Here is a 23,992-nt window from a genome sequence, read left to right on the forward strand (position 1 = left end):
TTTCACACATGTTAGAGTTACAATTTCATATGTTAAATGAGAAACCAAACGTGAAAATGAGTTCTTATTTTAGTCCTAGTCTTCAGTGATTCAAGTTTCTAGCCATTGATGTTGCTTCATTTGATTAGTATTCTTTCTACTCAACTCCACCCCATCCCCCCCCCCCCCTCAGACCCTCTCTCTCCAATGATTGATCCTATAACTGTATCCAAACAATCTGTGTCAAGGAAGGGTCTGTGCTAGTATTTGACAAATTTTTAAAATGTTAAAATCGGTCTTTTTTGGTGTCCAAAAATTTCTCTGAAATTTAATGGAAAAATTTAATCTGAAAAGTAAATGATAACTGTAAGCAGTTTTAGTGACAAAATGTAAGTTAAATTTGATAGAAAAACGTCAAAATAAGTTGATTTGAATTAAGATTGTTTTTGAGTGAGAAGTTGAATGATATCTAATCATATGTCAAATTCACAAGATATTCCTGTTGATAACCATGATCATAATAAATAAAATGGCAATACTAATGAAAAATAGAAAAATACCGCGGCTTGAAATTAGACATTTTTCGCTGTTTTATCACGACCAGAGACGTCAATTTCATATCCTTCATCTCAATATTATAGTTTTGGCCCCATATGGGATGTCACCACCCCCCCTCTACTCCCCCTCCCCATCCATCCATTTTCGCCAATAATTCTGACACGATCGTTATATTGACCGGTTATAGATATTCATCGCCAAAGCAAGTTGAAATGAAAAGCTTATCTTGCAACAGAAAAAAGTGCCTTTATTCAAATTCGACACAAATTGGCTTCGGCTTACTTCACTAGCGCTCTTTCACGCTCTACCTGTTTCAGAGACAAGTAAGCGTAAACCAAAGCTACAGATGAAATCATGGTATTTTAAGCGGATTATTGAATCGTACATATCGGTGATCCTATGTTCATAAACCCTGAGTTACTTATTGCTATTATATTAAAAATTTCCTAGAAAGACTTTCACTTAAGCTTTCTTCTAAAATGTCAAATATGTTCAATATCATCAACATTGAAATGAAAATTAAACAAGTCAAAATTAATAAAGAGATCCTAATTTAAAACCAATAAATTTTGATTAGTTACTCCCAATAACTCCCATTCATGAAGAGACATGCAATGTCGTGCTTTGATATTAGTCTTGTAAATCAGTCGTTGCTTCATAAGTATCTGAACATTATTACAGCCCGGTTCGCTTCGTGAACTCAAACTGATGCTAGGAATGCGAGGACAGTGTTAGTACAAGCAAACACTTTAAGTGTTTCAATTGACTACAAATATTCTGTTAAAATAAATTGAAAGTCATTGAGTGTCCTCAAAGATAATGTTCCTATTTTGTCGATATTGACACAGTCATACTGTATGACGTCATAGTATGACATCGTACTTTAAAGTTATATTTTGTGTGAAAGTTTTGTTTCACACGACCTTTGACATCGTCCATTATTGTCGCATTGTATCTGAGTTGATGAAACAGCGTAATCTAACACATAGGTGCCCGTTCACTATAACACAAGTAATTGGGTCAAGGATTGTCTAAGCCACGGGATAATTTATTTTTATTAAACTGCAACACATTCATTTCTGCTACCACTAGAGATATGAGCCATCAAGATCAGAGTAAAGTGCAAACGGCGGATTTCTTTGTACCATTTGTCGGTAAACCTTTCTGTTCATTTCTATCTTCTGTAAGATGGTTCTCGTTCTGATCTTTGTTTGACGATGTCTGTGACTCTTGTACTTGCTGTATTGCGGGCAACACTTCGATGTCTTGTTGTTGTTCGGTGTCGCGTCTTAAGATGAAATCATTGGATATCGTTGATAACTTGAAAAGGAATTCTATTTTGGGAAGAAAGTAAAGAATCAAATGAAAAAAAAATAATGATAATACAGAGTATGTGAATTAAATAGATATTATTTCATATATCGATTTGTTTTCGTTTCTCGTAATGATAAAATTGATAATATATTTGTCTGTGGGCCTACAATGTTTGGTATTGACTCATAACTTGTATTTGTCTGCGCAAGGGGAAAAATTCTTCCATAAAACAAATACTTTTTTGTTGTTTCTGTTTCGATTTCATTAATAGGGTATTTTACTATATCACAATACACGACGAAACAGTTAGTATTTAAGACGCCGAACGTGATGTGATGATGTTTCTCGCAAATTTACAACTCCGTCATATAGAAACCGTTTCGCCGTAATGTAATTATGACTTAATGAAATTATTGAATAATTATGCGCAATCGAGATCGTTTCGTCTTTGCAAAACTCAGATACGTTCGGCGTTGAAATGTTTAACACACCAAATGAACGTAGAGAGAATGTTATCCATTGTATTAGCCGTAGCTGTCGTCAGATCTGATTCATAATTTTATATTCAGGAATATATAATTCATAAATTTATATTCAGGAAATATATTTTGTGTCACTCGCTATCTTCTACTGCGATTTCGCTGGCAACAATTTTAGTTTATTCCATAAACCAGTAAAAAGGGCAATACGTTTTTTTTTTTAACGAATTAGTACTGTGAGAGTTGTTCATACGTTTCTGTTAGAAGTACAATAAGAGCGCCATCATTTTATGTTACGCCAAAAATATCGTTTACGGTATATAATGTAAAAGTTGAAAGGGAGTCAATTTAACATAGAGCCACATAGGCCGACAACCTAATAAGATCAAAGGAGTAAAGCGATGTTTTCTCGGAGGATTCAACTTACTTAAAATTCAGGAAACGCCTGTATGTCACAAACTATAGTGTAATATATATATATATGTCTTATGGGTAATGGCAGGGATCTTGAAGTTATACAAATAGTGGATGAGACATCGTCTTAATCGCATGAACGTATCCCAAATGCCACAAGAAAGAAAAAGACATTATCTCACCTTTTTCTTTATCCCCGTCTGCTTCTGTCGTTGTCTCGTCTTTGATTATCACTAGTTCGTCCGTAGAATGGTTCCTCTCTAAAATGAAATACGTTGGCATCTCACCCTTTCCCTTGACTTTAATTATACCGCGGTATTGACAGACAAACCCTGAAGAATGAAGATGTCTGTATGAAAAAAAGGGTCAATGATTGAATTATATTACAAGGTAGGGGGGGGGGTGGAAGAGTTAACTGGGGGTGGATAGCTGAAACTTTGGAAGTCGGGCAGTGATACATGTAACTTTGCTTTGAGGGGGGGGGGGGCAAACCACAAGGTCGATCTCCCACAAAATGGTTTATGATGTTTGAGGCATATAAAACCGATATTGGGGTCTACTTCACACGAAACTAGCTGATTTTTACACTTACCCCCACCTCTCCCTCTCCCTATACCTCCCCCTCTACCTCTCCCTCCTCTCCCTCTCCCTCTCCCTCCTCTCCCTCTCCCTCTCCCTCCACCTCCACCTCTCCCTCTCCCTCTACCTCTCCCTCCACCTTCACCTCTACCTCTCCCTCTACTTCCCCCTCTACCTCTCCCTCCTCTCCCTCTACCCTCTCCCTCTCCCTCCACCTCTCCCTCTCCCTCCTCTCCCTCCTCTCCCTCTCCCTTCTCCCCCTCCTCTCCCTCTCCCTCTCCCCCTCCCTCTCCCTCTCCCTCCACCTCTCCCTCTCCCTCTCCCTCTCCCTCTCCCTCTCCCTCCACCTCTTCCTCCACCTCTCCCTCTCCCTCCACCTCTCCCTCCACCTCTCCCTCTCCCTCTCCCTCTCCCTCTCCCTCTCCCTCTCCCTCTCCCTCCACCTCTCCCTCTCCCTCTCCCTCTCCCTCTCCCTCTCCCTCTCCCTCTCCCTCTCCCTCTCCCTCTCCCTCTCCCTCCACCTCTCCCTCCACCTCTCCCTCTCCCTCTCCCTCTCCCTCCACCTCTTCCTCCACCTCTCCCTCTCCCTCTCCCTCTCCCTCTCCCTCTCCCTCTCCCTCCACCTCTCCCTCCACCTCTCCCTCTCCCTCTCCCTCCACCTCTTCCTCCACCTCTCCCTCTCCCTCCACCTCTCCCTCCACCTCTCCCTCTCCCTCTCCCTCTCCCTCTCCCTCTCCCTCTCCCTCTCCCTCTCCCTTCACCTCCACCTCTCCTTCTACCTCCCCCTCTACCTCTCTCTCCTCTCCCTCTCCCTCTCCCTCTCCCCTCCCTCTCCCTCCACCTCCACCTCCACCTCTCCCTCTCCCTCTACCTCCCCTCTACCTCTCCCTCCTCTCCCTCTACCCTCTCCCTCTCCCTCCTCTCCCTCTACCTCTCCCTCCACCTCCATCTCACCCTATCCCTCTCCCCCCACCCCTCCCTCCACCTCACACTCCCCCTCCACCTCTCCCTCCCTTGTGACAGATTTATACATCGGTATTGTGTTCAGAAATAAATTATATCGAATAGATGGGCAGATGGTATATATGGACTGTTTTAATTAACACCAATCTTTATTTAAATTCAAACTAAAGAATTTTGGCTTTGAATCATAGTAAATTTTGCATCAGAGCAGGTGAATCCTATATGAATGTGTTAACTTCAAACTCCTCTTGTCCTTGAATAGCAATTAACTGAAGCCCTTTTTGATTATCTAGTGAATCTTGTACCACATATCATTTACATTTGAATGTTTGCCACAGTTTTTAAAAACTAAGAAGCTGAGGCGCCACATTTTGATTTATCACATCTATAGATGTGGAATCCAGACCGGGTTTGTTTTACTGCTAGTCCCACTCTCCGGGTTTCATGTAGCTTACATTTCATGTAAGTTATGTCATACTTAAGCCTAGAGAATTATATAAAAATTCTGCTCAAATATTAACACCAAGTAAATATGTATATTTTAATTTGTTTAAACTCGAATTCCATTATTTGAATAAATAAATAATTTTTTTAAAAAAAAATCCATTTTATTCGAAGACAGCGAACCTCCCCCCCCCCCCTTTAGGTTTGACCCAGATAGACCGAGTAAAATCTTTTCTTTTATTTCTATTGTGGCAAAGTTCGTTAATCATTATTCTAGAATTGTTACGCAATGTGAAGTGGTTCCAAACAACAACTGATGGATAAAGAGTATAGGCCGATATCAGAACATAGCGTATGATATAATGATATCCGATGATATTATAAGTCAATATTAAGTGATCATATTTCCATCAATTAAAACGAAATATTTGTTTATGCTCACTTCAATACTTCTTCACTTATGTGTATTTTAGACGGTAAACCGTGACTCTCCATTCTCGACGCGGTGTTGACGGTATCACCGAAGAGACAATACCGCGGCATCTTAGAACCGACCACGCCTGCTACAACTGGTCCTGTGTGGATACCCACCCTTATCTTGAGTGGCAAAACAAAACATGTTCATATATATATTAATTATTTAAAAACAAAGGTAAAATAACAATGAAGTAATTATTAAGACTTATACGAGCAATGTATACGTCAATTACGTAATAAACTATATTTGATTAACACGGGATGCGATCCACCTACTGTAACCTATAACAGGAATCGTCCAACGGATATAAGCAAAAAACCAACGATGCGATATGTTAACCCTGATTATATCTTAACATATACAATATCAAGACAAAATAGAACATTGTATTACAACGAACATTGTATTACGTAACTGGTGTAGAGAGAAACACAAAACAATGGAAAATAATGTGCAAAAGGACGTGTTGTAAAGAAACCCTGGTAGGGCCTTTAATGTACCTTCTTAGCCAACCCACCCCTCCCCCTGCCCCCCTTTCCTTCCTCCTTCACTCCTCCTTCTGTTCATTCCATTTATTTCTTTTATCAGAGCAAAATATAGACATAATGACAGATTACGTAATCTTCAAAAATAAAAAATAAATGAATCACATGTTGCGATAGGAAGTACTCATGAAAACCATTTCGGGCTTGAAAAGCAAAATCAATCCTACAGAAATCAGACAAAAGTAATACACAGATGCTTATGAATCCCTCCCCTACCACACCCTCCTACCACAACACTATACCTCCTGCCCCCCCCCCACACCTACAACTTTAATAGTTACTAATAATAAGATGTCTTAGTAGGCCTTTTCCTTAGAGACGCAACTGACAGACTTAACTGATAATTCTGAGGCATTCACTCCTCATTCTTTTCTCCCTTTCTTTATATTTCCTTTCCTTTCCATGTTATTTCTTGACTAGAGATCGAAACAGGTCACACTTTAAATACTGCCCTCTATTGCAGTGGCGGAGCTAGGGGTATTGGTCAGGGGGCGAGAATGGTCTGTAGGGGCGCTTTGACACTATCTAGCGGAGCGCCACCACAGGTTGGCGCGGAGCGTACATAATTTTTTTAGTAAAGATACTCCCTAGATCGCCGGAAATGACCCTTTCCGGGCCTTGCTAATTTGCAGATAAATGAAGAATAAATATGTGTCATCGCCATTTGTGACAACTCGGAAGTTTATATGGGTGTTGAAAGTACATGCGATTGGAAATAGTTTCGTACATCGGAAGTGCCGATAATCTAAGGACCGCCGTTAGAGCGTTTTGTCAGAAAATTACACCAAACAAAATGTGACAAATGTCAATAGGTAGATGAGAGCGCTATAAAAAAAGTCAATAATCGCGAATAAGTCAAAAGTGGTAAAAAGCTGAAAAGGGCGCCAGCAGTCCATTTGAATCCATCATGGGGAGGGGGGGGGGCATCCGTCCCCTGACTGTATGGACGCTCCGCCAATGATCTATTGCAATATTAGACCTCTTTGTACCTCAGCAGCTGCTCTTTAAAATCCCTCATCTTCACCTTCATATCACTCTTCATCATCCTGTCTAATTTTTCTAGTCAGTCTGGATATTTACCCTGTATTTTTCTGTTCGTTTAATTCCGCCTCCGAATAAGATCGTGGTAAGGCTTTAATATTTATATTTAATTTACGAGTAAATATAATATGACATGATAATGAGGTATCGAGGTTTTACTTCACTGTGCTACATAAATCAAATAAACAGTCGGTTGGGGAAGGTGGTCTTCGTATACGTGGTAGATGTTATCCATAATTATATCTATTTTATTTAATTATTTTATTTAATTATTTATATTATTTAATTTAATTATTATTTTAATGATTCGATATGATGATTTTATTTAATTAGATATCTGTTTTTAAGGGGTTTGGGGTAATAAGTTCAGGACAGTGTTATTATTCGATGCCTTTCTTCTTTTATTATCCCTTTACAATCCCAAAACATCAAGCCTTCATCAACAACGTCTACTACCTTCCAACACTAGCACTGCTATCTTCTCGCTTAACCTCGGCTTCTCCCGTTCCTTGTCTCTGGTTAATACCTTTGCTCCTCACCTCACAAAAGCCACAGCCCTGCAACTGCTGTAAACCCTTCTACCTTGTTCTCCTCATCTCTAGCTTTATCCTTTAATCCTATTAACAAGTCTTTACATGTCTAGGTAATCCCATGTAATCCCCTTAAGCTATCCCTAGGACATTCTTAAACAGCTATCTTCTCCTTACTTGCAGACTTCATAACATCGGTATATAATATATCTAATTTTATCTATATTATATACAACACTCTAAAAAAATAAATACACAAACTGCTTTAAAATCTTACGCAACGCATGTGTTTTTCTTACATGTTACATGTAAGTCTTACATGTGTTAGACCTACACGTTGTTTAAGTCTTATTCACACATGCGTTGTGTAAATAAATTTACACGGCATATTTTTACGGTGCATGCGTGAACGTATATTAGACATGCATATTTCAAAACACATAATGACTATATACATCATTCTATAACCCTCACTGTTAACATGATGTATCTCTGTGTTCCTATATATGTTTCAATTTCCCTTACCGTGATTGGTTCTTGCGTGTCAGGTGATTTTAACGTTTTAACGGCTTCTAACTGAGATAAACCGAACTCTGCTATACGAATAGCATGTGTTTTGGATGGCAAAGGCAGCCCACCCACTACCATATATGCATCGCCAATGGTCTCCACCTGTAACAGTATAGGAAGAATGAGCTTATTACGTCATAAATGGTATGAATAAACATAATTATTGATGTATCGTGGATGTCCTTTTCTCATTGTGTGAAGCTATACTGATATATGGCATTCAGTACCCCCCCCCCAAAAAACAAAAAAAAAACTTGCATTTAAAATTAAAAAAATTATGAGCTAGATATGTCTTTACAGTAACATTGACTGATGAAAATAAAGAGCTGTGAACATTGCCTACATGTCATTAAAGGGTTTTACAGGTACAGCCTACTCGCCATTTCTGCTTCAAATATGCTAGAAAAGTCAAATTATGGTCACTCAAATATGCTGAAAATTTAACAATCATATTCACTGCCACTCGCAAAGGAATTTAGAACTTTAACCGCCTGTATATACTTCTCAGTGCTTATCAAAGTAGAAAGAGGATGGAAAAGAGTTAAGGAATTTCTAGCTAGAAACGGGATTCGACACCCCTCCTGGCCATAAAATCCTTTGTTCTTTACTATTGTCTGTAATTTATCCTAGTCGGTGTTATTGTATTCATTTACCTATATAAAGTTAACAAAGTAAAAAACCTTCGAAAAGTACGGTATACTTTTACAAACCTTTTGAAAACTATAAAAGTTTGTGGTATCGCTTTCGCTTCAAACACAAAGTTATTCCTACTTTGTTTTAGGTTGAATAAACAATTACAAAGACAAATAGCAGACATCAAAGATCTCTTAAAGTAAAACATGTTCTCGCGATTAACAAGTCTATTTGAGCCTAAAATGACCAATGGCACTTTTATTTCTTCTTTTCAATTTTTTAAAATAAATTAAAGAAACAAAAACAGTCAAAAGTCATATAGCCGACCTTTATTTGCAGAATATACAACCATCCAAGCAGATGGGTCAAAACTTAAAAGAAAAGTCAAGAAGTATTTTTTTCAGAACGTTCTTCTCACATCCTGACATTCTAAGAAAAGAAAAAAATTCCAAGCGAATTTTTTTGTCTGTCAACATAAGGCGTTTTAAGTCATATATTATTTGCCTTTGGGAGATCAAGCCTTAGTTTATATTTCCGAGCCCTTAAACCAAATACACTGTACTTTTCGGGCGTGGAAAACCAGTATCCGTTTTAAGCTGCAGAATACTTTACTTTATATATGCTTTATCGATTTAAACCGCGGTAGAAATGCGCTTTCATTTGAAATAATTTGCCCTCTGGGAAACTTATTCTTGCAAGTATCAGACAAGATGCTCAACTCTTCTTCTTTACCAGACTTAATCATTTTAAATTCTTTTCTCCTTCTTTTCTCTAAATAAATCGCTGAAAGGGAGAATTTCTGAGCGACGAGGACAGACAGCTGCAAATGTTTGTTTTCTTCCATGAAATTTATGCAACGAATAAAAAATGCACCGCCCAAATAAACAAGAAAGCAGATTTTTACTTCACTTTGTTTTGAAGAATGTTTCCGGTGAGAACTTCGAGAATGTGATCAATAATTGCAAAGGAAGCTGGCTTAATCAGTTATATTATATCGATTTTAGATGTCAGCGGCTTATAACTATTTGTTATATTATTATTATTATTTTATATACGATAAAATATGTCAGCCTCAGTAATATTTGTTTTCACTCCTAAAATGTTCTGAAATACGAATAACATTGTAGGAATTTATTGAAACAAACTTCTGCAGTTTATTGTTCCGTCCATGGGCTTGTATTAAATTTGCCCATTTGTTGTTATTAGGCCTATAGGATAATCATATGTTTTGTTTCATATTAAATTGTTTAAATTATTTTTGATTGTAGCAGTTGTTAATGTCTCTTTTCATTACCTGTATTTATTGGCGGCGCTGTTATTGATATCCTAATTATTATTACTGATTCAGTCTTATTGTTGTTATGGCTTTGTTGTTGCTATTTATTATAATATTGTTGTTGTTTATGTTGTTGTTGTTGTGATGTTGTTGTATCACATACTTATCTTCGTCTGTACTAGGTGTCTAGGTCATGGTTTCATGTACAAAAAATCACATTTATGATTAACATGATACAAGTGAAACGCGATCGGTCTTGTCTTTAGTGCTAAGCCTATAGGCACACGTAGTGTCCACGTGTTATACTTCAGTAATATTATGGAGTGCTAAAGGGTAATAAATATACATTGCTTGAAGTGATATCAAAATTGTAACACTGTCATTCACGAGCCCATACATGTGACAGCAGTGTCATTAACAACACACAGCACGCAACATGAAACATGCAACATGCATACTGATACTATTAAAGAGCACATGCATGCCTTTACACAATGTGTATCGTACAGGCAGTTATTCATACTGGATTTTATGCAGCCGTCATGATGTATAACATGAATATCGAACTGAATTCATGAGACATGGAATATATAGGCTATGCCGAAATTCATCACAGAATGTGACGTATCTAATGCGCATAAGAAATGAAGCAATGTATATATGTCGCAATCATGGCTCAGCACGTAGTAGGACTTACACATTAAGTTGTACGCAACGGAACATATTCATTACTAAAGTCCCGGTGTTTAAACTATAGAAGTAATGAATAAAACGCAGCACTCATTTATACTATAAAAATAGACCCCAACCCTCTCGCCATTCTCCCACTTCCACCAACGTACCTCATGCAACCCCCCCCCCCCCCCCAACACACACACACACACAAAAATGGATTTTTTTTTTTTTTTTTAAATATGCTTGATGTAATGTCGCGAAACTTTTGGTCATTTTGATTGCAAACAAAATTCTACCGTGGATGACCTATTGAAGGAAATATGCCGGCTTTTTTGCATAAAGAAACATGAAAGTTTATAATATAATAGCAGGCTTACCTTATAAACATTGTGTTCATTGGTTAGTTCGTCGAAGCAGCTATAAATCTCGTTTAACATATGGACTACCTTTATCGGTTTACATTGGGCACAAATGTCGGTGAATCCCACGATATCACTAAAGAGAATGGTAACCTCGTTGTACTCTCCTGATAATAAAAAATAGATATCCATTAATCGATTTACCAATTTTATCGGTATTGATTAAGAGGTTGGGTGAGGCGTTGCAATTTCATTGGAAAATACACTAGACGAAATATCTAGTATATCTATTATGCTAAAATTGAATAATCGATATCAGTAAAAGGAATGGTTACCTCGTTGTACTCTGCTGATAATTTAAAACAAAAAATAGATATCGATTAATCGATTTACCAATTGTATCGGTATTGATAAAGAGGATGGGTGAGGCTTTGTAATTTCATTGAAAAAATACACTAGACGAAATATAAGTCTCATTGGCTAAATCGAATATTCGATATCACTGGAAAGAATAGTCCCCTGTACTTTCCTGAAATATCAAACTTAAACATCAATTTATCTATTTCATTGATATTGATAAATAGGATGGGTAAATCTTTGTAATTTTCTTTGAAAAATACACTAGATGAAGTATCAAGTCTATGGATTAGGCTAAATCAAATAATCGATATTGATGGAGAGGATGATTATCTCGTTTTAGCGTACTCTCATGCATGAAGAATGAAAAACAAAGATCAATTCATTCATTAATGCTATCGATATTTGATGAAGCGTACACAAGTCCCTATCTGTAACATTCCTGGGAATAATGCAAATGACAAAAATATGAACTTCATTTTATTTGATTATATCGATATCATTAAAGAGGCCGGTTATCGTTACATACCTCACCCTCCCCTTAAAAATATTAATATAAATATAGATTTTAAAATGTCATCTGTATAACCGATGACAACACATCCTTTAGAAAGTCTTAGACTAGCATGTCTAGAATACCCACAATGCACCGCTGCTTTTCTATTCACTTTGATTATAGCAAATCTTCCCAATATTATTGAAAATAAGATGAAGATTTATCAACCTCAGACCCTCATGTTTTTGTTTGTTTTCGGCATCAAAATAAATCAAGTTTTATTCGCAACCAGTTAATGATTTCAATTCACTTTCAACATTTGGACCCCCAGATATATATATATATTTAAAAATACTCACAATGTGAAAGACTACCATTATATTGAGAAAATTTCAAACATATTCTGCTTTAACGTCATTTCTCGAAAAAAAAGGAAAAAAAGAAGAAATAGAAAAATTGACTATTCAAGCTATTAACTAAAGGCATCTTTACAGAATTGCTGTTTATAACTTTCATCCCATAGATGTTACCTGCCTCTGTAGTTCTCCCTTCTCGCAGATTATTCGCTATTTCCTTTGGGAGCATTGAATAAAGTAAAGAATCCGTTTTCTGTTTTTCTAATTTCAAATCTGACATCAGAAGCCTCAACTCTTCTTTCTTCTCCTCCAGCTGTCTCGACAGCTCCATCTCAGCTATCCTCTGCTGATTAAATAGTATCAGGTCACGTGTAATGTCATGTGGGGCGATGTCAGAGAAGTGCATCTCTCTGTCTGTGAGGTCACGGAGGGAAGTCAGATGAGGCGAACATAAGAAGAGGAATGATTGTTGTTGTCGCATCCAAACCATTTGTCCTAAAGAAAGAAAGAAAGAAATATAACAAAAAAAAAAGGTACAAAACCTCAGATTAAATTAAAGAAATGAAATAGGTATAATTTAATGATTGGTGATTGCGTACATTATGAATGGACACCTCATTGTGGGAGACATTTCCATTTCTATCTTAGAGATCGTCGCGTAACATCTACGTTTTGTAAAACAGAGTTTAATCGGGGTCGTGGGAGGGGTACAAACTTCGAGGGGCAGTGGGGTATGTGGGTCTACTTTAAGGGCTAAAACCTCAATATCAACTCAAATCTTCCTGACAACTTTCAAGATTTGTTTGTTTGCCAAGAAAACGATGCTTTTCATTAATCCTCTAAGAAAGGGTACTTTTATCGAAAATATATAAATTTATATACGCATGGTATTTTTCGATATAACAAAAAAGGGCGTTTCGAATTGAATGGAGCACACTTGAGGGCTTTTCTTTAATGTAACATCCCTGGTATTGCTAAGGGGAGCGTTCCTTTTGCCCACGAGCTCTGCCTTCCCTGTTGGTTTTGCCTGCTGTACAATCTACACACATACATAATTTGCTAACTTATAGCTGCAATGCTCATCAAATGTTTTTCTCAAGTGACATTAACGCGAAATGAAATTTTCCAATTTAAAGGCTCAACAAAGTTACATTTACATTTATATATACAAGGAATGACTAAAATGTTACCCTCTTTTTGCCCCTGTTTCCTACTTAGTTCAAGTAAAATGTTTAAGTTTATAGTAGCCAACTCTACAATAAACAGCTTTTGCTATAAATCGCCCAAACACTAACACACATACACACGCACACACATACAGACGATTGGGATCTATAATGGGTTTCATAATGAGTCGGGAATCATTTCAACATTTTTTAACGTATAACCACTGTGTCATATGTTTTATTTTTTTACTGACGATACGGAGCAAGTAGTTAATTATAGGAAAGTCAATAATGCTGGGAGTGACGTCATCATATCTCACTGCCTCGTGACAAATCCCAGACTATAGTAGGACGGGGTTGGCGTTGAACGTAAACACGTCTAATTCACATTCCCAATGGCTATCTGCTTGATCACTTGAACGGAATTTGATGAACTCACGGATTCTTTAAACAGTGAAAAGGCCTCACTTCGGTATCAATCTTGAACTTCGAAGATAATGGGTACCTTTCATTTCTTGCATATTGCGAGGGTAAATAACATGTGGCCAGTTGAAACAGATATCATAAGTAGAAACTTTCGAGGAACTATTCTATAAATTTCGATTTTTTATTCTATTTCATTTTTATTGTATTTCTATAAATTCAACCAGTCAGAGTTTTGATTAAAACATCCATTTTTATGGTTATTTTATAAAGGTGGACGAGAAGAGACAAATATAATTGGTATATCAAACATTCGACTTAAAGTGCAGAAACTTTGATTTAACCGTCTATTTAACTGTGTTTTCTAATTTCTTTTGTAAGCCAAAGTAGGCACGGAGTGATCATTGAGACCATATAGTACGGTATATATATACATATATATATATATATATATATATATATATATATATATATATATATATATATATATATATATATATATACATATATATATATATATATATATATATATAGAGTGGTTATTCTGTGTAAAATTGTGTAAAGATTGTCAGATTCAAAGCGCCAGGGGTGCATTCTGTACAATCTTAATACTTGGGTAGTACGCCCTTAATGACAGTTATTCAAAGCCAATTTACACGCTTTAACACACCAGTAGAATCACTGTGGTCGAGTGGTACGGGCTTAGGTTCGTGACACGAAGATCCGGGGTTCGATTCCTACCTTCGCCTGATGAGTCCCAAAAGGACGAAACCGGTCGTGAAGTGGAATTTTTCTGGTGTGTTATTCTTTATTGATTTACTATATATATATATTTATATATATATATTGACACATTCTATATGTTTTATACCTCCTGTTGAATATTCATTAACTGATTAATTTTCAACCAATAATATGCAATTAATGATAAATGTATGAACCATTGACGAGAATCACAATACATAATTACTGGTCCACGTCTTTTTACGAAATGGTATTCAATAAGAAAAGTTATCATAAAAACTATTATTTTTTTTATCTCCCCTCGTATACATCGAAAATATAAATTATGACGATTCATTTCAAGATAGACGATTGTATAGTTGATATAATTTGCAGAAAGAGAGAGAGAGGGGTGTGGGGTGGGGTGGGGTGGGGGTGGGGCGGAGAGAGATTAACCTACCTCTGAAACATATGGAAAGACGCAATGCGTTTCTTTTAATCCTCTCTGTCTTAAGATTAAGCATAAATATGACCTCCTGGAACTTTTTAATATTTTCACACGTCAACTTAATCTCTGGATGCACCAAATCAAAAATGTCTGTCATTGGTGTATTTTCGATGTCTCGGTCAGAACAGAACGATTTGAGTTTGTTCCCTCCTTGCCTGATTAACATGTGTTTGTCGAAGACCACGTGATAAGGGAACGATTCACAAAACGTCTTTTTGTCCACTAAAAGTACGTTGACCTCTGACGTCATCGTGGCGGATGTCTTACGAGTCTTCGTTGCTACGGGCGACGGCGATTTAGAAATATCGCCATTTCTTATCACGTTTCCGATTCCGATTTCTTCAAACTCGCTGAAGAAACATTCATCGTGTTTCTTGTAGAATGCTCCTTTGCTGGCCTCGAAAATTGGTACCCATTCCTGACAACGAGAAAAAAATTACTTAGGTCCATATTAATACATTATGTTGGCTAATAGGCTACTGTTGGATTTACAATAACATCTTGTAGGATTACCAGCAACATGTTAGTAATAACATCAACATGTTAGTGTTGGCAACCGTGTGTTATGTTTAACATGAACGTGTTTAGGACCGGTGTCCTAACATCTTATATAATTACCAGCAACATGTAATAACCTCAAAATGTTAGTGTTGGCTACCATGTGTCATGGTTAACATCCACGTGTGTAGGACGGGTGTTGGTATTTCAAAATGTTGGGATGATCATAGATACATGGTTGAAATAACGTCAACATGCACGTCGTGTTTGAATTACCTTTAACATGTTATTAATATTAATGTTATACAAAATGTTAGGAATACCATGAACGTGTTAGACAAAACTTCAACATGTATATAATATGATTAATATAAACATTTTAGGATTGATATCGATATGTTGGGTTTGTCATGAACATGTTAGCAATGTATCCAACATGTTAAAATGATATCGACATGTAAAAATGATCATTTATCATTTTGAGAGTACAACAAATAAGTCACAGTCTTCGTATCTTTTAGAAAACTACAGTCGTATTATGACGTCACAGGTCACTGTGGATCACGTGATCATCATACCGCTTTTCGGGAAAAGCCCAATTGTTTTTTTTCAAAACATCGACAAGTTTAGGATTTTTTTTTCAGCCGTTTTCAAGATCGGATGGACTTTATTTTTCAGATGTGTAAAACGGAAACAAACAAAAATTCTCGTAAATAAAATCGTATTTTTTGGGGTTAATGCTGAAAGGTCATTATCGTTCATCTTTAAAGCATGTTCCGTTGAATTTTATAATGTAACGGTATTCCTTACTTGCTGCTGTTACATGTTGAAATGTTGATATTAATCCCAACTTGTGTGTTAATGTAAAGTATGAAATGTTATTGTGAATTCTAATATATTGATCTTAACCATAACATACTGAATGTTTTACCCAACATATTTGTTGTAACTCTCATTTTTGTATGCTATATACATGCTCACAATATCGCATCTTACTCATGTTTTTTGACCATTTTGATACCAAAGTATCAAAAATAGTTGTTTCTATTTCTGACAAAGTAAAAATATAAACAATATTGTAACGTGTTGATACACGTTATGTCGGTCAGTTTTTAAGTCCGGTTTTTGAAAGGGACATTGCAGTGGCCGGAATTGACCGGTTAAGACAACTTTGTTGACAAGTTTCTGCCTCTCTAGGTTGAAATCCCATCGTCGTAGCAGTTTATATGGTGAAGATATAAAATTGTCAAATTCAGTGATATTTTATGATATTATCTGGCACCAGCAGAGTGGATAATCTCATCATGGGAACTGAGCCAAGAATCTGAACTATTATTAGCCTTAAATGTGATATCGACAGACGAATAGAATGTTTTTTTTTTAAATTTATAAGAAAGTTGCCGATTAATGGAAAATCTATACCTAGAGTACATTGACATCTAGGCGAATATTCCGAGTTTAACCGCTGCCCACTTCACGGATAAAATCAGCAGAAAGATTATAACAGCCTAAATTAATAAAGAAGTTTGAAGAACATTTACAGTGATGACGTTATAACATATGGTCTACGGTGACCCCGCTCATTGCAGTAAGGGAAGCTTGGATCAGGCAAATATGTGTTATATCACTGATCTAAGAATTAGTGATAAGATAAACATATTGGATTATTTTATTATAGATAGTGCGGAATGTTTCTCTCTTCAAGATAAATCTGTTATTGTCTGTAACATAAATATGTATATATAAATATATGTTACCGCTTACCGAATCTGGTATGTACCCCATTTCACCTAACGGGGGGAGATTAAAGTCCAGAAAGTGAATAAGGAATATATAATGTTCCTTGGTGGTCGTAATCTCGTCGGCTTTATTAACGCTGTTGTTCAGCAGACTCACTTCAATCTCTGTGTTAAAGATGATTCTAGCCACGCCTCGAACACTACCTGTTGTTAGGAGATCAATAAAAGAATTATCTCTGAACGAGTCCTATTTAACGTGACTTTTATTTTGAAGCAAACGGAAGTATGGGGTAGGAAAGGGGGGGGGGAAGGGAATACAGTGCGGAACTATTGTCAATTAGGGGTTTCGGGAAAGTGTTAAGAGGGCAGGGAAAATGTAGGTTAAGCAAAACGCATTTCTATGTTTCATAATATATACTTAAGGAAATATAAAGCGTGATAAAGAGGCTTGGTTACATAATTATTTCCCTGACCCGACCTGATTCCGGACACTTCTCCTAGCGGAACTTGTGTCGCTATAACATTGGATCAAAATGTTTTCTTATAGACTGAGTATGACATGCCAAAGATTGATGCAAAAATAAATGAGTGTGTTGTATTTTTCACCTTTTTTTATAAAGAATTTGATCATTTTGCCCAGAGCTGATAAATAGTTGGTTTTTATTGAAGAACCTTTTAAGTTCAGTCGTCAAGTTATAAAAGATTTAATTTTACCAATCCTTCTATCAAGCTGTGTCAGATTCAAAGAGTTGTCCTTAATAGACGATTGTTATTTAGCGAGAAAAAAAATAACTTTCTCATTTAATTTAACGACAATCTTCGCCAGAGTTCACCATCATCCAACTGTGAGTGCAGACGGATGAGGATGGAATCTTCGTCAAAGTTCTTCAAATTAGTATTTCTATGATCATAAATAGCTTGTGATTAATTAAGATTCGATTAAGATATTCATCTCGAGGAATAGCATTTTTCTCTTTATATTGGTATAGTTAATCACATAAACATGTTATAATTTCTTAACATGTGTTACATTTATGACCAGTTGCTACTGAAAAGGACTTGCAAAAAAACAAATTTAAACACACGATCCTATACATAACGATTGACTGAACTAACCAAACTATACTAGTCAAACATAGGGACAGTTGTTTAGACTCCTAACCAGTCATTAGTTTGAAACAGCCTTTGACTAATGAAATTCGTCTGTTAGTAATTTTTCCTCAGTAGCATCTGCTGACAGGTCTAACATGTGTTACGGTGTCATAACACACTTCAGTTTATACTGATAAACGGTTATCTCTTATTCACATAATAATAATAAGAAGAAGAAAAATCTATGAATACCCGGTCAAACTTAATCCCTTTATCAACTGATCAAGAAATTCTTCCGCTATTGGTCATAAATATTAAATGTGCTTTCCTTTGTCATCTTTGCTGTTTCAAACGCTTCTTTCCCAAAAGTCTTCCAATGATTTAATCTTAGCGAATTATTTTTCGTCGTTCATTTGAATTGTACTTTCTTTCACCTATAAAGGAAATTCAAAGTTCAAATATTCATACATATTTCTTTATATGAATAGGATTTGGATATTTTGGTATTTTTCAAAACGAAACAACCTCCTGCACTTTTAGAGAAAATACAAGAAAACAAAAAAACAAAACTAGAAAAGAAATAAGATCACAAAGGTAGAGACTTTGTTTACAATATAGCATTGCTCCAAGATTGTAACTATTGGTCTACTAAAAAAATAGATTAAATATTTAACCTTTTTCGGTTCTTCTCATTGTCTTTATTAAAAATGGAAAACTTTACTTGAACTCAACTTTGTGCATTGCAACACAATTTCAAACGTCACTAAACTAAACTTTCCCATGGCCAATCAGCACTCGAGATAAAAATCACACGAGGCATTTACCATGGTGATGTAAGGAAATACAATTTTTGTTAGAAATTAGCTGAATTTTAAAACAGCAAAAGATTTTTCAGCAACATGTTAGATGGAAATAAAAAAGATCTGTCTTTCGGATACGAGATACTTTATGCCCAAACTTCTTCATGCAACTATCATACGTTATCCATCTATAGTAAAGGGCATGACTAATTAAATGTAGGCTACTTCGATCACTGAAAGCAAGGGATGGGAAAAAGACTCCTATCCTGAGAGATAACATTCTTATTGCAACCTCGAATAATACTTTAAGAAATTAAGAATACGGAAAAGAAACAAAAGAGAGACACTATTCAGGGTTTTAATGAACTTAATTACTAATTAGGAGTATGCAGATGACCTTTTCCGAGGCCACTTTGATTTACCTGACACATATCCACATATACCTCGTCTGTTGGAATAGTAATGTAACAAAATGTCTCCATCTGTTAACTTCTCCACTCTGAAGGATGGCACCACCATTTCTGGGTACATCGTCTTCATGTAGGCACTGTGGAGGTAGTCCAGGTTCCCCAGGAAGTCTTCCAGTGTCTTTCCCAGGGTCCTAAAAAGTGTGTCATAGCCAGAACTCATACACCAGACAACCCAATGTACACCAAAGAGCTGCCAAATGTCATCTCGTGACATGCCTGTAAGACAATATTAGACTACAAGTTGAGGTATAACGCTCATGTCAAGACATAAAGGTGTGTTTTACATACAGACCGAGGACACCATTGTTCTTTACCATTGTTCAAATTCATTTACCCTAGCTTTAACAATACCGGTTAACAATAGAATTCATGTGAGGACGTGGTGATTTTTTTTTTTCAAATGACGTCCGAGGACTTGGAATTGTTCAAGTCCTCAGAATACAGAACAAGTGCAACGGAGTCATAACATCTGTTTACGAAACATTGTTCTAAATTCATGTACTAGCCTTAACAATACCGGTTAACAATAGAACTCATGTGAGGACGTGGTGATTTTTCTTTCTTCAAATGATGTCAGAGAACTTGGAAATGTTCAAGTCCTCAGAATACAGAACAAGTGAAACGGAGTCATAGCATCTGTATAAGAACCATTGTTCTAAATTCATGTACTAGCCTTAACAATACCGGTTAACAATAGAGCACATGTGAGGACGTGGTGATTTTTTTCTTCAAATGATGTCAGAGAACTTGGAAATGTTCAAGTCCTCAGAATACAGAACAAGTGCAACGGAGTCATAACATCTGTATATATGAATCATGGAAGCAACCAATCAGTGAGTCCTTGCACTCCGTACATTGCTGTAGATTAGTTGTATTGCACTTACAGCCTCACTCATAATCAGGAAAATCTTTTGTTTACGGATAACCGGATTGTGATTACTTCTACACGTTCCCTTCGGATATATACACCATTAAGTCTTCATCGATATAAAAGATCGTAAATCCTTTTAGGAGAAAAGTCTTTTAAATGGTATCATATGATGTTAAGATATAAGCTAGGCTCTCTGACTTGTTGACGAGAGAATTTAGAAGAAGCTGGATGGAAGACTGTTCTTAACATGAGAGAATCAAACGAGCACGAAACTAGATTCTCTCTTTATTTGACTTCCTGCTCTCTTTCTCCAGAGGCGTCTCTAGATAAACAAGCTTGTTTTAGTTTATACAATTTAAAACTATAGTCGTGTAAGGTATGCATAATGTAACACGCGATCACAAATATGCGTTGTGGCATATCTAATAAACCTAATGGTTTTGTATAAATGAAGTGAGATCCTATAGTCAAAGAGAGTGTACACCGTTTGATTTGGGACTCTATCTTCATCCCCGCCCCCCCCCCCCTCCCTCTTTGCTCGAATTTAAGTCTCCGAGTTGGATCTGGATTACAATTTCGTTCACACGAGAGACCGATGTAAAACTCGGAACTCCCTGTTTGGTACTATACGTTGATGTATGGTGTAAACAACAGACCTGCACACGAGTGTACCTTGTTGTATACAAGTAGAATAACGTTGAGTACGAGAAAAATTCCCCTTGTTATGAGTACAAAACCGAGTACCGCTTAAAGGACTACTTAATCTTGCACCAATATCTATATACTAGATTTAAAAACTGCCTCGAGTACCAGTTCGAGTACAATTCCATAAAGGTGAGTACAAGTACAAACACCCACGCTAGCTTACGAGTACAAGCATACGAACTCACGTAAAGGTCTCGTATACAGATCATATACTGGTACGATATTATCAGGGAGCTGTTTCACTATCCGGGTATTTTCCAGTATATAAAGTGTATAAATGTACAAGACGATGTTTCCGCTTCTTTGGTGGTTTGTCTTTAAAGGGAGTGTTAGCTCAGTGGTTAACGCTGGTGCCTTGCAATCATAAGGTCCCGAGTTCGAGTCACTCCAAGATTAATGTATGTCGTCCAGTTACAGATTTATTGACAATTGGCAATTAATTATCATGGACGTTAAAATATGAATCTAAGAGACTGACTTCGGTCAGCTTGCGGCTTTGATAAGCCAATGATGGCTTATTCGCGAGTTCCTGCATGCTTGCAGGAGGATCTAAAATACATACATACATACATACACGCATACATACATACATACATACATAACCTCACACTCCGATCATTACGAAAAATTATCATTCCTCTCAAGGGAATTCTAAGAATTGTTTTAAAAGTCTTACGAGTTTGAAGAGACAAAGTGAATGGTCTCTGCGCGTGGTTTTCAACATTTTGAGGATTAATGAATTATATTTGTTATTAATAAGAACATTTCATTTTGTCGAAATTTAATGGAACTTAAGGCAACGTTGCTTATGTGTTGCTTAGAGCGCTGTAGTATAACTGCTAAGGATATATGTTCAACTTTAGCAGTGATTATTACATTGTTATGGGAGTCAAATAGAATAAAACGAGCAAAACTGATGAACGGATGGAGGGGTGGGGAGGGGAGGGGTGGGGTGGGGCGGAGGTGTAGATTGATATGATAGGAAAAGATAATTCAGTTGGAACATTATTTTCATTCCTTACTCACCGAGGATGGTAGTTGCTGAATCGATCAAGTCGTAAGTGGGTTGATCTTCATAATTTTCGAAAGGATTGAAAATGTTATTACTATGATCTTGCCTGTTGATTAAGTAAAGTAAAGTTAAGTAAAACTTATTGATATTCATCATAAAATGACAATTTAATAAAATGGACTACACCATCTCAAAAATAGGTTAAAAAAAAGTTATCTATATATCATACAATTCAAAGTCTTAATACTTATAGGTAAAAATGATCGCCTAAACCGTTCTGTCCGCATACGTGGGATCGTGTAAAATCTACGTGGTTTCATGTAAAAATCAAAGAGAGGGTGATCGGAATCCTCGACTATAGAAGAAGCACACTGACATATTATACGATCAATAAAATCATCCGTGATGGTAGAATACAACTTGATGGATTTATTCAAGAAGTCTTGATTAATAAAAAATATAACAAAATATAATAAAAAGATGTAGTTAAATATAATAAAAAGATATAATTAAATATAATAAAATAATAAACTAAAGTAGGGAAATGAAGATATATTGGTTAAAATCCAAATTGAGTATAAATCGAAGGTTATGGACCATTTTATAAGTCAATGATTACATCTTAACTAAACAATAAAAGTGGCAAAAAAATCCGTTCAAACTAAGACTGTAGTTTACAATTTTAGAACTCGGATGAAGAATAATTATTCTAGATTCCGTTTTCCTCTTTCTCTGGATATTTTATCAGCAGATCGCTAAACCGGATGACGTATCTTTTGTACCCAAAGTTTATTTACAAATTTGGTCCACAAGTCTTTCTTAGTTTTGCTCAATTTAAACCCTCCTTGCTACAGTTCTTAAATTGTCTTCTATTTGTAGTATAAAGCTGCAGCCATTGGTGTACATTGTACTTATTCCATTTCAGGAACATTGTGTTAAAATTAGAGATGGTTTCCTTACAATCACGATTTTTTGAAGTGGAAATCTCTTGACAATATTTTCTACTGAGCCAAATATAATTATCAGCACTAGCTATGACCTCTGCGCCATAAATTGATAAACTTGAGATCAAAAGCTTAAAAATATGGAGCCTTTTGATTTCATTAATGTTATCATTTTGTTTGTAGGCTGGTGAATGGACGGTTCGCTCTAAAGCAGGGGTTCCCTAACTGGGGTGCATGAACCCTCAGGGGGTGCGTGGGTCAATCCCTGGGGGTTCGTGAGACGTTTTGAAAGTCAAAACTAGAGTACTTTTTGTTGAACTAAAATCTGATATATCATATAATTTAGTAATGCACAAAAGTCGTACCTCTTTTCGCGTTCCATAGGCATATGTTGCCATAGTAGTACCGTACCGTGCATGTGATAAATGACTGAATTATGAAACAGACACAGGCCGCATGACTTTGGTGAAGATGGTGTACGCATGACAGTATGTCGTGAAGATAAAGAGCTGATCTGATCTTGAAGTTTCCAAATAAATATTTTTTCATCACTTGTTTTTTTTTTTTCATTACAATATTACACTATGAACTTGATCTTTTACGAAGCACTGTTATGCGTTTTATAGTATAAAACTGACTAATGACTCAGATTTTGTCTCGAAAAGTTGGGGGTTCGCGGACAACTCTGACATCCACAGGGGGTTCGTGGGGGGATAAGTTAGGAAAACCCTGATTTAAAGGGATCTACTCTTGGCTTAAGTGTTTGCTTTGAAAAAAAATTCTAAAAGTCGTATGCATTTATAGATCAAAATCAAATTCTCGTTCCATTTTGTATCACGAAGAAATGACTGTCTTTTTAATGTTGGGATATTTTGCAAATGCACCTGGCAACAGTAGAGAGAATGACGTCATCAGGACAGTTGAGCTGAAAATGTCTTCGCCTTTCTTTTACAACATTTTCTACAAAAGAGTTGCAATTTAATGAAGCCTATAAC

At 36.3% G+C, this 23,992-nt stretch overlaps 1 protein-coding gene across 1 annotated transcript in view; it reads right to left on the bottom strand.

Annotated features, from left to right (window-relative positions):
- Window positions 1-202: 202 nt before the first annotated feature.
- The window catches only part of LOC139978074 (guanylate cyclase soluble subunit beta-2-like), a 38,725-nt gene continuing 14,935 nt past the window's right edge, over window positions 203-23,992 (bottom strand). The window contains exons 3-12 of the mRNA XM_071988038.1: window positions 22,068-22,159; window positions 19,418-19,681; window positions 17,129-17,307; window positions 14,819-15,284; window positions 12,221-12,541; window positions 10,856-11,004; window positions 7,850-7,996; window positions 5,173-5,327; window positions 2,927-3,093; window positions 203-1,871 (exon numbers count right to left, since the gene is read on the bottom strand). Of these exons, the coding sequence (XP_071844139.1) occupies window positions 1,648-1,871; window positions 2,927-3,093; window positions 5,173-5,327; window positions 7,850-7,996; window positions 10,856-11,004; window positions 12,221-12,541; window positions 14,819-15,284; window positions 17,129-17,307; window positions 19,418-19,681; window positions 22,068-22,159 (2,164 nt within the window). The 3' untranslated portion in view covers window positions 203-1,647. The remainder of the gene's footprint in view (window positions 1,872-2,926; window positions 3,094-5,172; window positions 5,328-7,849; window positions 7,997-10,855; window positions 11,005-12,220; window positions 12,542-14,818; window positions 15,285-17,128; window positions 17,308-19,417; window positions 19,682-22,067; window positions 22,160-23,992) is intronic.

This window comes from Apostichopus japonicus, chromosome 12 (genome assembly GCF_037975245.1).
Source record: "Apostichopus japonicus isolate 1M-3 chromosome 12, ASM3797524v1, whole genome shotgun sequence".
Lineage (NCBI taxonomy): Eukaryota > Metazoa > Echinodermata > Holothuroidea > Aspidochirotida > Stichopodidae > Apostichopus > Apostichopus japonicus.